We start from the raw sequence: 17,514 nt of genomic DNA on the forward strand, positions 1-17,514 counted from the left end.
TCTGATTATTGTTCCCATTGAAGGTGGCTCTTATTGGAGAAGCTTTTGTGGGGGGAGTGAATGGAACTATGAGTAACTGCTAATTTGGCCACTGCCTGGGAGCCCCTAGGGCAGCGGGCAGCACGCAAGGCTCCCAGCCATCAGCAGCTACCCTGTGGAGCTTCACCAACATGGGGCAGCAGACCCTGAACCACAGGGCCCCAAGTTAGGTGCAGCCAGGGACCAGGAGGCTCCAAGGGTCTGTCGGGCAGGGGCGGGACGAAGTTTCAGACCTCAGCGTCTGTTGAGAGAGAACCACTATATCCAGAGGGCAGAGACTGGGCGAGAGGCAAGTCAGCAGGGCTCTTAGCAGTTCTGGATGGCCTGCCCGAGAGGAATGCCAGCAAAAGCCTTTCCTGGGTAAGAGGCGGTTGTGATGGGATATAGTTCCTAAAAGTTAAAAAAAAAACAAGCAAAAACCTCCAGGACATAGCAGTGACAGTAAATAGTGGCTAAGAGCCCAAGCTCACATGGTCTTTAATATGTGCCAGGCCCTCTTCCAAACATGCCGCATTTGTTAGCTTGGGTATTTACTTTCCACAAGCCTATGCGGTAGGTACTGTTATTAGCACTATTTTATAGATGCAAAAACGGAGGCACCGAGGGGATCAACAACTGGCCCAAGTTCCTGTACTTGGTAAGTGGGAGAGTAGAATTTGCCTGCAGGCAGTCTGATTGGACTCTGAGCTCCTGTCCCATCTCCATCCTGCCTGTACCCTGAAGGCTGGGCCTTAAGGTTGTGCAGCTCTTCAAACTTCCCAGAGAGCGTCTTACCCTTGTCACAGCCCGCAGGACAGAGAGCAGTGAGCTGATTTTACTCACGGAGAAGGGAGGCCTGAAGAACAGAGTGACTCGTGCAGAGCCGGGTCTAGGATGCCTTTCTTTTTGCTTTTGCTGTCATTCATTTGGCATCAAAGTGAAACTCTGAACCTTCTAGGAACAGAATTGCCCTCAGACAGGTTGCAAGCGGTTGCTTTTTCTCTTTGAGAGGGCCAGAACCTCTGGGGTCTGGTGACTGGGGGCTTTGCTCAGGATTTTTCGGCGCACAGCCATGACCTGGCTCTGGGCCCTTGAAGGTCGTGTGGGGCCTGCTCTCGGACCTGACCATCTGAGCCCAGGCCTGGCCCTTTCCGAAAGTCGATGAATTGCCGTTGCGTGGGGAGCAGCGGACTGGGTTCCAGACGTAGCAGGGCTGCTGGGTCAGGGGTTCGGGAAAAGTTGGGCGGAAGTTGCCCTGCTGTCTTCTTGCTCCTGGCCTAATGGCTCGGACCATTTTTAAATGTCAGGAAGTATAACAATATGGTGCATTTATCTTGGTGAATAATGGATGAGCCTGGGGAAGGTACTGTGCTTTTCCTGGTGAATTATTTACCAGGAGCCTCTAATTTGAGGCTCTCCATTACAAATGGTCTGAATTTGGTGTCCATAGAGCCCCCTCCCCTCTTCCGCTCCCCCAGATCTCCCACCTGCAACTATCTGCCCTTTTGTTTCTGGTGTGACACTGGGCAGCCCTGTGGCCTGGAGCCAGGCACTGTCTGAATTTTGAGCCCCTGCAGCTGCTGGAGAGGGTGGTGGAGGGGGTGGGGAGGACCTCCTTCCTGGAGACGCAGGGACAGACCTGGGGGAAGCTGGGACCAGCGTGGAGCTGGGGCCTGCTCTACAGGAAGCCCTGGGCGTACTCAGGTGTGTGCTCTGTGTCATTGTCTTTTTAGTTTTTATTTACTGACTTTAGATAGAGATAGGAAGGGAGAGACAGAGGAAGGGTATTGATTTGTTGTCCCACTTATTTATGCATTCGTTGGTGGTTCTTGTACGTGCCCTGAGCTGGGATTGAACCCGTAACCTTGATGTATCAGGATGATGCTCTCACCAGTTGAGCTGCCTGGCTACCGCTGTCGTCGTCTTTCGTAACCCGTTCTCTGGGTCTGTCTGTGATTCTGCGTTACACTCTATCTGTGTCTCAGTTTGTCTCTGTCTGTGTCTCGCCCTGTTGATCTCTTACCTTCTCCCCCTGTCTGTCAGGTCTGGGTCCCTGTCTGCCAACATCTCTCCTCTCTCAGTCTGACCGTACTCTGTCTGTCAGTTGTTAGTATTCCTCTGTTGTGGCCTGTCTGTCTGTAGACCGGTCTGTCTCTGTCTCTGTTTCCTTTTAACTCCCTCTGTCTTATCTTCCTATCTCCCTGTGTCTCTCTCCGTCAGTGTCTGCTCATCTGTGTCCAACCCTACCCCACCCCCTGCTCTAAGGGTCTGCAAGAAGCACCTCTCGGATGGAGGGACAGCCAGGTCCAGACTTAAGTGAACTCAGATCTTGGTGCCTTTCAGGTCCTAAAGGTTGACGGAGTAAGCGCAGAATAAAATTCAGGTCTTTGCCGTTTTTCTGGCTGTTCATTGCAGTATTGCATCAGCCACTCTTAGGGGCTGTTTTTCCCTGCCGCTCTGTGTGTGCGCTTGGTTTTGTAACATTTAATGCCCGCCCTGCCCCACCCCCCCAGTTGGCTATCCCTAAGCTTTAAGCATCTGGTGATGAGTTGCAAATTTGGGGGGCTTTTAAAAATAACTTACAAGAAATTGTTTCTATTATTCATCAGTTTGTGTTTTTTTCATCTGTTGTTATTGATTTGGAGGTTGGAATGCTTGTTTTGCCTTCTTTAGCCACAGTGCTTTTTGGAAACTGACTCTTTTTGGGGAAAAAGTAAAGGAACAAATCATTAGTAATGCAATTAAGAGATTAAACAAAAGAATGAACTTAGCTTTGCCTTATTAGGAAGTTTATATTTTAAGCAGCGGGTCTGCCCTCCACCTCTCCCCCGGTTCGCTGGCGCCCCTCGCCCGGTGGCGGCGGGCCAGACTCCGTTCCATCTGAGTGGCATTTGAGCCGCGACCGTGGTGGCAGTAGTTGATGTCCACGACGAGACGTCTTCCCCTCTTGCATCGCCCCAGCCCCAGCAGACTAGAATCCAGGAGGGCGCCCTTAACTCTAAGCCAGTGGTTCTCCAAGCCTCCTCCTTCAGTCTGGATTCTTCTCTTTGTGCCCGGTTGAGGCCTGAAGCCTGGAGCATCCCTTTGTGAGAGCCCTCCCTGGAGAGGAGGGCTGGTTTCCAGAGCAGCTGTGGGTCAGGCGGGTAAAGGAAAGGAAGGAAGGCTACGGGCAGGGTGCTTTGAGGGTGGTGTAGTTCTGACTCCTGGGCCCCGCCTGATTTCTGGCCCTGCAGGTTGTCCAAGGGGGTCTCCTCCAGGCTGCCAAGGGGCGTGTCTGTCTCCCGCACATGTGTTAAGCATAGCTGCCTGTCACTGGGTGTGTGGCTGCCACAGGCCCCGAGCGGCTCGTGCTTCCCACATCACACATAGCAAAATGATTTCCTCACATTCCCTACTCTTGTCTGCTCCAGGAAGTGGTTTGCAGAATGATTCTAAATATAAAAGTATGAGACGGACTTTTTCTCTCATCCCTTTGAAACCAGCTGAGGTCCAGCCTCTTTGGTGACTTTCCGGGTTTGTGGGGAGGAGGACGGGGAGCAGGAGAAGCTGGTGTGGGTGCTTACATGTGGGCTTCCCCAGGCTCTGCTGCTACCCATTCGAGCGGGGGAAGCAGACAGTGTGGGACTAGGTGCTGTGCTAGAGGCCAGGGCAGGGTCCGGGGCACCACGGAGAGGAGGGTGGAGGCTCAGAGAATGATTTTCAAACTGGACAGCTCTGTTCAGCGTGCCCTGCTTTTAAAAAGATCCATTTGCTTCTCCCCCCCAACCCAATGGTCAGTTTAACTTTGGAGAAGAGCAGCATGTAGGGGATGGCCATAGGGAAGGGTCTTCAAAACATAGTGCTAAATGGGTAAAAGCAGAGGGGGAGATGACACAAGGCCAGTTACAGAAGTCGAACATACCTGCAGGTTTAACAGTAGTCACCTTTCGCCAGAGCGCAGACAGAGGAAAGGTTTCCATTAGAGCCGATAGGATGGTTGCGGGGGAGTCAGCGAGAGCAGTGGACTGCAGCCAGTGTGGGTCAGAAGTAGGAGCCGAACAGACCCAGGGGCAGTTCCTGACCCCCCATCTCCCGGGATCGCTGACTGCAGTCCCTCCCCCCCCCCCCCCCCCCCCGCTGTGAAATGAGGCACCGTGTAGAGGGTTCTTTGGCTTGGAAGTCACGTGATTGTGCACATGGCCGGGAGAAGTGGTCAGAGGAGCTAAGGCAGCCCGTCAGGTAGGGCTTTTAACAGGGGCGGAACTTTCCTGTGTGCATGCTGTTTAATACAGCCCCGGGCGGCTCCGGAGCACCTGAAATGAGACTGGTGTGACCCAGGGAATGAACTTTCCATTTTGTTTCATTTCAATTAAGTTACAGTTAAATAGCCCCATGTGGCTACTGGCTACCATCTTGGACAGAGTGGGTCTGAGGGAGGACTTTTCTCATTAAATATAGTTGAGGCCGCGCCACCTAAAGGGCAGGGAATCATACTCTCCCTTCCACAGGGAGTTTGGGGTGAACTGCTGTGACCACCCTGGTGAGGTGTGGGGTCTGTGCTTACTGCCTTATCAGCCTCCCAGGGGTGAGGCAAAGATGGGTAAAAGGAGCTCAGGAAACGGAGTCTCACAGAGGTTTTTGAGCCTGTCTTGAAAGCTAGTCATCTAAGACTTGGTCCCACCAGTCGTGGGCCAAGGTAGTAGTCCCCAGCCTGTCATTCAGTTTGTCCCCTGCCTCCCAGGCAAGGCCGTGGTCAGCTCACTCCCAGCCTCAGCCCGCTGTGTTCTTGCTGTGGTCTCCCAGAGCCCTGACCACTGCACCTGGGAGGCAGACCGCCAGGTCTGGACCCCATAATGAAAGGCAGTGGGGCCTGCATCGAATCTCTTTCCATCTTCTCTGAATGATGAGGGGCTAGCCCCTTCGTCCCCTCTGGAATCCCCGAGCGCACCAGCTGAGCATCCTTGAGGTCTTCCTGGGGTTGAGCCGCTGGTTCGTTTCCCAGCTTGGCCCAGCAGCCCATCGCTTTCTCTGCGATATCTGTTATTTCTGCAGGCCCCTCACTGGCGTCCTCAGGAGACAGCTGCCTGAGGTCCGTGTGTCTGTCTGTCTCTCCTTGGGGCGGAGGAGAATGGATCTCTATCCCAAGGCGAAGAGTGTGGAGGGAAGTCCTGGATCTCGCTGGAGGTCTGTTCTAGAGCCGCCCCCACCCCCAGGCCTTTGGGATACCTCGGGATCACCCTCTCAAAGGACATTTCGGGGTCCTCAGTTCCCTCGAATTTCTGGGGTTTCCACTAAAATCAGTTTCAAGGCTGCCATTTTCCAGGTGAGGAAACTGAGACCCAGAGAGGAAGATTAAGTTGGCCAAGATTGGATAAAGGACACAGAACAAGATTCAGGGTGAGATAGACTCTTACGTGACTTTATTCCTCCAAGAAGGCTTGCGGGGTGTTTCCTGTGTGGCCCAGGCCCTCTAACATACACAGCCATGTCATGTTGGACACGGAGGTCTGTTCTGCCCTCAGGCTTGCAGTCCAGCTTGGGGACACAGCTCTGGGTCACAGCACAGGTGGGGATATTCCGGATGTCACAGGCAGTGAGCTTTCAGTGCAAGTGTGTGGCCAGGGCAGAGGCAGGATGCAAGCCGAGCCACAGAAATGGGAGCAGCTTGTCCGAAGTGATGCGGGGTCCCTGTCTGCAGCCCCCAGCTGCCTCCAACCCCCACGCCTGCCATTTATAGCCTCACTCCTAATCCCTTCCGGGGCTGGCCCTGTTGCCGGCTGCAGGGGCTCTAGGGACTGCTCTAAAGCTTGGGGGCAGGGAGGGGACTGTGGGGAGTGAGCCCTTTGCTTCTGCAACTGCCTCTGAGGGCCCTTGCAGTGAACCCAGTGTTAAGTCTTGGTGGCTGTCCAGTTTCATCCTCTTATTTCTCCAGATTTACAGATAATGAAACGGCCTGGCTGGCAGGGGGCAGGGATTGCTGGTGATTGCCAGGGTTACTCCATTTGTTAGTGGTTGTGTGGAGACTGGAACCCAGGTCTCCTTGCCTCCATGTTCCTTCTGCATGATCGCACAGCCTCACTCTGGCTGGGTTTTTAATTCATTGCTGCTTCCTTGGAGACGTCACCGCCACTGAAGGGATTCTAAGGGGGAGAGATGTCCAGGTGGGGCCCTCCCAGCCCCAGCAGAGGACAGGCTGGCTCTAGCTAGGGTCGGGGAGTGTGGCTGCTGGCTGGGTAGCATCTTAAACCACATCTCCAGCTGGCATACGTGTCCTTCTGGGCTTGGATGCCCCGTGGTGCCGGACACACAGTCACACTCTTGCTGTTAGAGGTTGATCTCTCCCTCCAGGGCCTCCCGGGGGTGAGCGGGGCAGCTCATCTGAGCTGTGGGTTTCATCTAAGGTACAAGAGCTGGCCCACTAGCTTGTTTCTGCCCTAATCCCTGGTGACTTTGTTCTGTTCCTCTAATCCAGATGTTGGAGCCTCTCCAGATATTTACATTTAAATCCCAGGACAGCAAAACTCAGCTGGGCCCCTGGCTCTGCGCCCTCCTGCATCGCTGGGAGCCAGGGCGGTGGGGCTCCTGTCAAGGACTCTGGGAAGACCAAAGGGGGACAGAACTTTGTGCCCTGCCTCTGGATCTCGGGGTCAGCTGTGCTTGACTTTCAGCAACCCTCTGAACCCTGGTGCTCTGGGCTTATCAGTTAGGTTACAGGCAGTACACTGATGGTGTGCTGGTGGTATCGGAGAAGCATGTTCCAGGTGCCAAATCCACCAATCCCACTCAGCAATTTGTGTTTCTGCCGACCTGGGTGAATTGGGGGATGGCTGGGTTTGTCCACCCAAGTAACTTGTTCCTGCCACAGTTGAGATTTGTTTCTCAAAACACTTCCAAATGTCTGTGGGCCATGGGCCTTGAAGCAGCTCCAGAGCAGCTGAAAGTGTGCCAGTTAAGTCCCTGAAGGCCAAGGGTGTGGTACAGTGCATTGGTCTCTTAGGGAGGAGGAGTGGGACTGGGGACACTGGTACTTCTGGGGCCTCTCACTTGGTGCCCCTAGAGCAGCGGTCCCCAACCTTTTTGGCACCAGGGGCCAGTTTTCTGTGTAAGACAATTTTTCCACAGACTGGGGTGGTGGGGGGTGGCTTGGGTTGGAGGGACAGGAGGCAGAGCTGTGAGCTTCAGCAGTAATGCGAGCTATGAGCTATGGCTCAGCTTCCCTCCGCTCACCTCCTGCTGTGCAGCCGGATTCCTCACAGGCCACGGACCTTACCGGACCACAGCCCCGGGGGGTTGGGGACCCCTGCCCTAGAGTTCCCCTGTGGAGGGCGTTGTGAGGAGGGCTGTCCACTCATGTGGGTGAGGGTCCCGGGGCCACTCTCTTCACCGGAGCGTGTGTGGCCCATGTCCCGATGCTGTTGCCCAGACAGACGGGGCACAGGAAGTTGGCCACCCTCTCCTTCAGGGGTCTGTGTGGCCAACAGGAGCCACCTAGGCCTGGGCTCTCGCACGTCAGGATGCCCGTCCGCACAGGGGCCTGGGAACCCGGACTGCGTCTTAGGTGTGGAGAGGTCAGCCAGGCCAGCCAGGGTCATCCTGGCATCTCAGTCTGACCCTAAGGCATCTGTTCCAAGCATGGGATTTCTTTCACAAGAGGGAGAGGGTGGATAAAATCAGCTGGCCAAGTTGGGCCGTCCCTGGAGCCTGCACCGTGTCCGGGGTGGTTTTTCTAGCCTAGGAAGGCTGGCCGCTGAGACATGGGTAGCGGAGTGGCCCAGATAGACACTTGGACCGAAGCAGCTGAAATTACTTCAGAGCAGAAAAACTTCCTGCTGCTCTCTGCTCTCTATAAATTCTTGTTTACATGTGTGTACGCACACATGCACACACATACACACATGGGTGGACTGGGCCTGGAGCCCAGAGAGCAACAAGAAGGGCAGGCAGCAGACCAGATGCGTGCTGGGGGGTGGGGAGCGGGACTTGGGCCGCCGCCCACACAGCCCTTTCTCAGGGGGCTGGGGCCAGGGCTCAGGCAGAGGGAGTGTCTGCGTGTAGGTGGCTGTTGGGGAGCCGAGGAAACAGCTAGGAGAATGTCCTTATCGGGTATTCGCTGCTGCAGCTTTCTTGGGGTGGGCGTCACATGTGGGCAGGGGGCTCTGCCTGTCACTGCAGAGGGGCTTCTTGCCGGGCAGCCCCCTGCCCTCCGGGTGCTCCATGCTGCGCTGTGAGCTTTGACTGTGTGAACCCACTCGGCCTTACACAGCCTGGGTGGTAGCCCTGGCGTCCCAAGGGGAAGGGGACGGAGAGGCCAGGCTAAGCTGGCATTGGTAGGGAGTGGCCGGGCTGTAGGGCAGCCCTGAAGCTGCCACACCGAGCAGGCCGCCTCCAGGAGCACAGTCGGCTGTGTGTTCTGCGAGGTGCTGTGTGTAGTAGGCGAGATGCATGGACATTGTGGCCGGACCATGAGAGGGGGCAGCTTTGGGAAGCCCGTGACAGTGTTCCACCAGAGACCACAGCCCCCGGGGGCGTCCTCAAGTCAGAGGTCGTACAGGGACAGGAACTTGTTGGTGACCCTACCACCTTGAGGCAGGTACCACCTCAGCCCCCCAAAGCCCTCCTCCTCTCATTGCTGTCCTTCATTTTTTTGTTGCTGTGTCAGCTGAAGCTCCCGGAGAGTTCCTTACCTGCCAGCCCTGCTTTCTCTGGAGTCTGGAGTTTTTGCTGCGGCTCCTTGGTCTGCCTCTAAGTCTCCTTCCTGTTTCCCCCAGCAAAACAACTGACCTCTCTGCAAACCGTGCAGGTGGCCAGACTGGGCCCACCTCAGTGCTGTCTACTCAGCAAATGGGGATGCCACAGCCCTGGGCCAGCCGCCTGCACGAGGAGCCTCATGGCCCAGCTGTGGGCTCGGAGCAGGCCCCGGGGCCTTGGAGAAGGCCTGGTGGCTGTGCTCCCTGCCTTTGTAACATCTAACGTCTGCCCCAGCCAAGCACTAACCAGGACCTGCTGTGGGCTGACGTCAGGACAGAGGGCCCCGCGGGGCCGGCTTTGATGTTTCCCAGGCCCTATCGATGTGGGGGTGCAGGGGGCTCTGAGTGGCAGTCTGGGAATGCAGCATCACTCACCACAGCCCGGGGCAGCCCCAGCCCCAGCCCCAGCACCAGGAGGGGATGCTGGAGGCCATGCTGGGTCCCCTCTGAGTCATGCCATTTCTTCTTCTGGCTCAGGTTTCTGTGGCCACTGGTCTGTGGTTCCTGCAGCCAACCCCATGGGCCTGTTCCTGCCATCCCACCCATCAGACTTCGCTGCTGTGGCAGCTCCGTCCCATCCAGGGTCTGGGAGTGGCCTTGGGCCTGGGCAAGACAGGGAGCTTTCTAATGTTCTTAAAATGTGAGTCTTTGGGCAGGAAGAGCAGCCACAGTAATAGGTAATAGTAACGGTAGCTACTGTTTACCTGGGCAGCTCTGTGCGAGGCCCTCCTGCACGAAGTTGGACACGCCCAGTGTGATAGGGTGAGGATTGGAACCGGGCCTGCCGGATTCTAAACCTTAACTAGCGTTCCTCTGCTCCTCTGCTCCTCTGCGTGAGTGAGACTCCTGGCCCCCCACTGTGTCTGAGCAGGGAAGCAGGGGTGGGGGCGATGTCTGTCCTTCCAGTCAGGTAATCCCTCTGGCCTTTGATGGGCATCCTGGAGTTCTGGGTCTATAGTCCCATTTTGGGGAGTCACATTTGAGGAGGCCCCTTGGGGCCTGGTCTCGAGGCTACTATCTGTGTCATGAGAGGTGGTGGGGAAGGGCTCCAGGCGCCTCTTGTCCCACACTTCCGTGGAGGTTACCTCGGTTCAGCCAGTAGTCAGCTGAGTGCCTTTGTGTGCCAGCATTGTCTGCAAGAGATGTCCACTCCACCTGGCTGCGAGGAGTGGGATCCGATACTTCCAGGGGTGGTTTTGAGTTCCTGGGCGGGGCTGGGAAAAGCGTGGGGCTCTGGTCGTGGTTCTGGCTCTGCCACAAATGATCTGTTTTATCTTGAGCAAATGCCTTCCTCTCTGGACGCCAGTTTACCCGTGTGCACCACCAAGGGATTGCACCGAGTTGCCCAGCAGGGGCAGGGCCACACCGAGATGAGGTGTTGGGAAGTGGGTGGAGGTGTTGGGCTGTCAGGATGACTGGGGGTGCTTAGCAGTGCCCAGGGGGCCAAGTTTTAACTTGCACAGTGGGCGAGGCGGCCCAGCACGGTGGAGAATTGTCCCGTCGAGAGAGAGCCCACAGTTCTGCCGGAGAGCGGTGGGGTGCTCTGAGCTGTCCCCAGCTCCGTGTATCCTGTGTGCTGGCCCCTCTGAGAATGTTGGGAGAAGGACCAACACCAGCGACAGCCCCTCATCTGGGCCCCGGCCTGTGGGTTCTGAGATTGGTTTCCAGTGTTTTGGGGGGGAATGGGCAAGACCTGTTGGTCTCTTTATTCATGCTCTCGTTGGGCCCGGTTTGGCCAGAGGCAGAGCCTGCTATTTTATGTAGCAGCCCCAGGTAGTCCGTTTCTTCTCCCGGGGGGTGGGGGAGTGGCACGTCCCCTTCTGTGCTGTCACCCACCCCTGGCTGGTCTTCCAGGAGACTGGTCTTCCAGGCCCAGCAGCTTCGGGCCGTGGCAGGGTACTCAACGTGGGCCAGGAACAAAGCCCAGTGTGTTATTCCTGCTCCTGTAACCATGCCACCTGCCCGGCCCTGCCCTCCGCCTCCTCGACCCATCTGCTACTCAGCACAGGCTTCTCACTCCTCCCTTTGTTCTCCCTGGCTGTGGTTCCACCTTTGGTTGCAGGGTTCCCCTTCTCTGAGGGGCCCCCTGGCCAGAGCTGAACTGTAGCCATGCAGGAGGGGGAATGGATTCTGGTGAAAACCTGCAACCACTTGGCTCACCTCTCAACTTAGCACAGAAAAGCCAGCCTTGGCCACATGTGGATTTGTAGGGGTGGGGAGTGGGAATGTGGGGGTGGCCCTGGCATGTCTTTGGGAATAGCCCTGGTTCTAGAGAATATATTGGCTTCCCCTGTAATGGGGTTCTCCCAAAGAAGCCCCTGGGGGACACTGGGCAGCAGAGTTTCTGTGGGCGGGCTTCAAAGTACCCTCCCTGACCTGAGGACCCTCCGTAGGGGTGTGAGTACCAGTAATTCTTGAAAGATGCTCTTTGGATTATGATTTAGTTTTGACTTTGCTCAGCATCCTGGATTCTGAAGACGGTGGGGAGGGTTGTCTGCTAATGTCCCCTGCTTTCCAGCCCAGTGTCAAGACCTCCTGTGATCTGGTCCCACAGGTTCGAGGCCCTCTTCCTCCTGTGTGCCACCAGCAACCCCCACCCCAACCTTTGGGGCTTCCTTTCCTGTGCTCACGCCATTCATTTGTTGTGAATTTTGCCATAACCTGTGTAATTGCCCTGTGTCCCTTTTCAGGCTGGTGCCTGTGGAGCCAGCACCGTGTAAAAGTTCGTTGACACTTGGCATTGGCGGTTTCAGGAGCCTTCTCACTCGTGCTTACTGGGTGTTTTCTGTGTACACGGCCCCTTTTCCCCGCGCACAGGGCGATCAGTGACCTGTTACCACAGCATCTCCCCTTGACCCTCTCTGTCTCGTGTTCCCATCTGCAGGCGCCCAGGCAGCTATCGTCTTCATCAAGGAGCCGTCCTCCCAGGATGCTCTGCAGGGGCGCCGGGCGCTGCTCCGCTGTGAGGTCGAGGCCTCAGGCTCCGTGCACGTATATTGGCTGCTGGACGGGGCCCCTGTCCTGGACACCGAGCGGCGTTTCGCTCAGGGCAGCAGCCTGAGCTTCGCGGCTGTGGACCGGCTGCAGGACTCCGGAGCCTTCCAGTGCGTGGCTCGGGATAAGGCTACTGGAGAGGAGGCCCGCAGTGCCAACGCCTCCTTCAACATCAAATGTGAGAGCCGGGGCTCTGCGCGTCCCCCCACCAGACCCTCAACTCCTGAGCTCTGCGGGACCCCTCCTTTCTCTCAGCTTCTCCCATTTCTAGTTGAATGGGGCATGCAGAACGCAGTGTGGTCCGCTCTTTCTGCTGTGTGGATAAGAGGAAGTTGAAAGTTTTCATTTTTTCACATTGTTCCACCTTTCAAGTCCTGGACCATTTCTCTGCTGGATGCTTTTGCAAATGGCAACAGCCGTGAGGCAACGTGGCCAAGTATCAGACTTGGCCTGCCAGGGACTGAGCAGTGACTCAGTCTCCGGTGGGCCAGGTGTAGCCCTGGCCTTGGCTTCATGGGGCTTCCCTGCACTGTCTTTTGGCTCAGAGCCTCCAGGTTCCATGTTTCCTGCTTGTCCTCCTTCCCCTCTGCCCTCCCACGCATGCTCTGCTCTGGTCTGCTCTGCCCTGCTCCTCACTCTGCAACCATGGCTTCTGCTACAGGGCTTGAGACTGGTCCTGTGGTCCTGAAGCATCCAGCCTCGGAAGCCGAGATCCAGCCACAGGCACAGGTCACTCTGCGATGTCACATTGATGGGCACCCTCGGTAAGCAGCGACTTAGAGGATGGGGATGGAGAGGGTTATTCTAGACAGGTAGCGATGTCTCCCCAAATCCTGGACTCTATTCAGATGCATTTTGCTTCATTCTGTAACAACCCTGCCCCCGGTGCTCCTCCACGCTAGCCCCTGGTGACCTGAAGGGCACACTGTGCTACGGAGTGACCCTGGATTCTGGGAGCTGAGAGATCTAGAATCTCAGCCTGATTCTGCCCCTGAATTGCTGTGTGCCCTTGTGCAAGTCACTTCCCCTCCCCAGGCCTCTTATGTTTCCCCGTTTGTAAACTGAGGGCTCTAGCCCTGATCCTCTGCTGATTCTGTATTCCCTCCACTGGCCACCTGAGTGCCCCTGCCTCCCTGTGGCTGACCCCCTTGCTCCCGCAGGCCAACCTATCAGTGGTTCCGAGATGGGAGCCCCCTCTCCGAGAGCCAGAGCAACCACACGGTCAGCAGCAAGGAGCGGAACCTGACCCTCCGGCCAGCCAGCCCTGAGCATAGTGGCATCTATTCCTGCTGTGCCCACAATGCTTTTGGCCAGACCTGTAGCAGCCAGAACTTTACCTTGAGCATTGCTGGTAAGCCTGGTGTGGAGATGGAGCTGGGAAGGCAGGGATGGGAGGGTCCTCCTCACTCTGCCTGTTCACATGCCTGTGCTTCTGCCTCCCCAGATGAGAGCTTTGCCAGGGTGGTGCTGGCGCCCCAGGATGTGGTGGTGGCGAGGAACGAGGAGGCAATGTTTCACTGTCAGTTCTCAGCCCGGCCACCCCCAAGCCTGCAGTGGGTCTTTGAAGATGAGACTCCCATCACTAACCGCAGCCGGTAAGGCATCTGACGGGCCTTCAGGAACGGTGGTCCAGGTTGTGCACTGCGCAGTTCCCCCTGCTCAAAAGGGAAGGCCAGTCCTATCACAGACATCAGAGACCTGCATGTGTACTACTTCAGAGTTCCGGCAGATGGCAGTGCAGTGTCGTCTTGTTACTAAATGAGTCCAACAAAGGGAAGTCTCCAGGAAGGACATCTTTTTCTGGTTTCCCACAAAGGCATTGTATGAGCTAGCAGCGGCTCTGCTTCTTTCCCCCATTACCTCCTGCTCATGTGTGTTTTCTAACATCGAGACGTAAGGACCCGGGGATGGAGGGACACAGGGGACCTGGGTGGTCACAGGCTGGATAGGATGACAAAGGCACCTTACATATACACATACATCCAGCACACACCTGCGTGTGTTTTGGAGGAAGTGAACACTTCTAGAAGGTGCCAGCTCCTTTGTAGGGACTTCTGTTCTCGCCCAGGCCCTGTGGAAACAGAAAGCACCTATGTGGTGGCAGGTGTAGCCGTGGTCCTTGGGGCTGTGGCTCCCTGAGCCTCGGCCCCTAGGATATCGTCAGTGTTTGTCTGGCATGGCTGAGGGACTTCTGACTGCTGGAGCCAGGTGCCTTACCTGCAGTCTTATCTTGACCCCGCAGGAAGGTGGCCCCTTGGTCCCTATAGTTGCACACTGTCGATTTCCTCGCTGTCCCATTTAAACCTTGCTGCTCCCCTTGCCACTCCAAAAGCCAAGTCTCTTGTAGTCGATGGCACGGCTGCATATACACATGAATGACTGAACACGTAAACATGTACACATACACACGCACACACGCACACTAACACGGCGTGTCGGCCTTCTCCTCTCTGCCCTGCTCCTGGCCGATACCTTCTTATGTCTTTGGCCTTGGTGAGATACGGTCCCATCACGTTCCCTTCCACACAGGCCCGTGGGCTGCTTCTTTCAATGAGCACTTTGTCCCCCCCGCCTCCCGCAGCCCCCTCCACCTCCGCAGAGCCACAGTGTTTGCCAACGGGTCTCTGCTGCTGACCCAGGTCCGGCCGCGCAGTGCTGGTGTCTACCGATGCATAGGCCAGGGCCAGAGGGGCCCTCCGGTCGTCCTGGAGGCCACGCTTCATCTGGCAGGTGGGTTTCGGGGCCTGGGGTATCAAGGTGGGGGCTGCCTTCAACATTGTTGGCATGTAGAGATTTAGGTTCCTGTTTCCACTTGAGCAGCTTGGGACAGAGGAAAGACGAGGATGCTGGGGTAGGAAGAGGAGACACTGAGAGTTATAGGGGAAAAGGGACAAAGCTTATGACAGAAGGATGTCAAGTATCCCGGGACCCACAGTAATCGGCTATCTCCTTCCCACTCATATCCCCGCAGAGATTGACGACATGCCGCCATTTGAGCCCCGGGTGTTCACCGTCGGCAGCGAGGAGCGTGTGGCCTGCCTGCCCCCGCAGGGTCTGCCAGAGCCCAGCATGTGGTGGGAGCACGCCGGAGTCCGGCTGCCCGCCCACGGCAGAGTCTACCAAAAGGGCCACGAGCTGGTGTTTGCCAGTACTGCCGAGAGTGATGCTGGTGTCTACACCTGCCATGCGGCCAACCTGGCTGGTCAGCGGCAGCAGGATGTCAACATCACCGTGGCCAGTAAGCACCCTGACCCTGAAGGTGGAGGGGAGCCCAGGTCTTGGGCTGTGGGTGTGATAGTTGGAGGCTTCCTTGGTGCTCACTCCGGGGCCTTCTTGGCTCTGCTCGCTGCAGGCTGGAAATCCTTCAGCTGTTGTGGAGCCAGGCATGGAGGTTGGGTAACAGCTCACAGAAAAATGGTCCTCTGGCTTCAGAGGACAGCAATGGAACGGAGCCCAGAGACCCAGGTCCCACTCTGTCCGCAGAGCCTGGAGGGGCCGTGAGTAGCAGGTCACCCACCTTGCTGGGGCCCTGCCTCCTCATTCATGAAATGGGGCCAATAACTCGCCTGCCCCCCAGGGTGGTGTGAAAGATGAATGAATTTGATGTTTTAAAAAGAATTTTTTTGGAAAGGTGATGTTGAACAAACTTTTCTGATAATTATTTTATTTATTGTTATATTTGTAAATCTCTACAGTGAACACTCTACTTGTGAACTAAGGATGGGGGAAAGCATTAAATACTTTAGTGACAAGACGGGTGGTGCATGTGACAACGACCTACGTATATATATATATACACCCTTGCTGTAGGCGTAGCGATTTATTTATTTTTACACTGTGCCTGTTCCAAAGCTTTATGATAGTACAAAAGGACACACAAGACAAACTCTTACAGATGTACACATACACACCTTCCTCCACTCACCTGGACACCCTTTTAAGTGGGTAAATTTCAAAAACTCAAAAAGATCTTGAATGTAGAAAGGCTTCATAAACTTGATGTTGTGACAACACTAGTCCCGTCAGAGATGCTGAAACCTCGGAGACCTGCTCCCCGGTGCTCAGGAGGCTGGTGCAGGGGACGCTGCCGCATGCAGGCCACATGTGCAGGTCACGTGTGCAGCACACGGTGCGCTCACCTTCCCAGCGATGTGCAGACACGTGCATGCAGCTGCCGTCAGCCTTTCTCCAGTCTGGGTCTGGATCACCTCTCCTTTGGGGGCACTTTTAAACATGGAGAATCTGGGCCACCTCTCCAGGTCTCCTGACCCAGACTCTTGGGGGGTGGGGGCCAGGCGGAGAGTGTGGGACAAATGCTCCAGGTGACGCGTACTCGCGCTCAAGGTGGAGAGGCTGGCTTGCAGCAGCCGTTCGGCAGGCACTGCCTGAGCTGTGCCTCGTGCCCGGCCCTGCACTCCGAGAAGGAGGCCGTGAAGTTGGAGAGTGCGTGAGGCACGCAGGCCTGGGTGAGGTGTGCAGGGGTGGGCGCCAGAGCTGGGAGGAGGGAGCGCTCTGTCACGGCATTCCGTCAACAGATTTATTGAGTGGATTCATTGTGCTAGGCACCGTTCCCAGTCCCAGGAATGCAGCAACGAACAAAGCAGACAAGGCCCCCTCTCCTTGTGGGGCTCCTAGTCTAGTAGGGTCGACAAAGCAAACAAGAAAACCGGAAAAATGAACTCATATAATTTTAGGTGGTGGTAGAGCCATGGGGAAAAATAAAATGGGGTAAGTGGCAGAGAGAGACATGAGGGCCAGGGGAAGTTTAGGGGAAACTCCAAAGGGTGGCCTTTGAGCTGATCCTTAAATTAAGGAGGGAGCCGTGTGGATGGGCCCTGAGACCTGGGTCGTGTTGGGGGCACAGCAGGAGTCTGTGCGCTGTGAGTTGACTAAGTGGTAGTGAGTGGCCGAGGTTGAGAGATGGAGACTAGATCACGTGGGGCCGTGTAAGGATACACGCTTGTGTCCCGTGTCTCTCGGTTATCTGTTGCTGCGTAACAAATGACTCCCTGACACGTGGCTTCAAACGATAGTCAGTTTCACTTCTGACGCTGTGGGCAGGGCTCCACTGGAAACTGCCCCGTGGGCTGCTGGCTGGGCTCACGAGCACTTGCAGTCAGCTGATGGGGCAGCTGGTGGCCGGCTGTTCCCGAAGGCCTTGCTCATATGTCTGGCAGTTGGTATCTCGCAGGGCATCTTGGTTCTCTTCCTTGTAGCTGCTCCAGCCAGGTAGCTCAGGCTTCCTCGCAGGGAGGCTGGGTTCAGAAGCTGCAAGGCTTCTCAAGCATTGGTTTAGGATTGCGAAGTGTCATTTCCAGTGTGGGACGAGGCAAGCCACCCAGGTTCCAGGCAGCAGGGAAGCAGACTGCATGGAAGTGGCAACATCACGTTACAGAGAGACCAAAGGGATGGGGAGGCTGTTTACAACCATCTTTGCAAACAGTCTCTCACAACAAGGTGTAGAGGACGGGAAGTCCTTGCAGAGTTTTGAGATGGAGAGTGATGTTTTCAAAAGACCACTCTGGCTGTTTTGCAAAGACGAGAGTATGAGGAGCAAGAGTCAAAACAGGGACACCAGTTAGGAGATGACCGTAATAGTCTAGGGGAGGGGCTGGAGGGTCTAGAACCGAGGTGGTAGAGGTGAGAGAAGTGGTCAAATTTAGGGTCTGTTTTGGAGCTAAGTTGATAGGGTTTGTATAGAATAAGTGTGAGGGGGTTGGGAATATTTGGAGAGAAGCAGGGCTAGGTTTTTTTACTTCTGCAGCTGCTGGATAGT

At 56.0% G+C, this 17,514-nt stretch overlaps 1 protein-coding gene across 1 annotated transcript in view; it reads left to right on the top strand.

The window, feature by feature from the left end:
* PTK7 (protein tyrosine kinase 7 (inactive)) overlaps positions 1-17,514 on the top strand; it is a 60,584-nt gene that overhangs the window by 25,600 nt on the left and 17,470 nt on the right. The window contains exons 2-7 of the mRNA XM_024557655.3: positions 11,629-11,916; positions 12,400-12,502; positions 12,899-13,089; positions 13,183-13,333; positions 14,320-14,468; positions 14,710-14,976. Coding sequence (XP_024413423.2) covers positions 11,629-11,916; positions 12,400-12,502; positions 12,899-13,089; positions 13,183-13,333; positions 14,320-14,468; positions 14,710-14,976 — 1,149 coding nt within the window. The remainder of the gene's footprint in view (positions 1-11,628; positions 11,917-12,399; positions 12,503-12,898; positions 13,090-13,182; positions 13,334-14,319; positions 14,469-14,709; positions 14,977-17,514) is intronic.

This window comes from Desmodus rotundus, chromosome 11 (genome assembly GCF_022682495.2).
Source record: "Desmodus rotundus isolate HL8 chromosome 11, HLdesRot8A.1, whole genome shotgun sequence".
Lineage (NCBI taxonomy): Eukaryota > Metazoa > Chordata > Mammalia > Chiroptera > Phyllostomidae > Desmodus > Desmodus rotundus.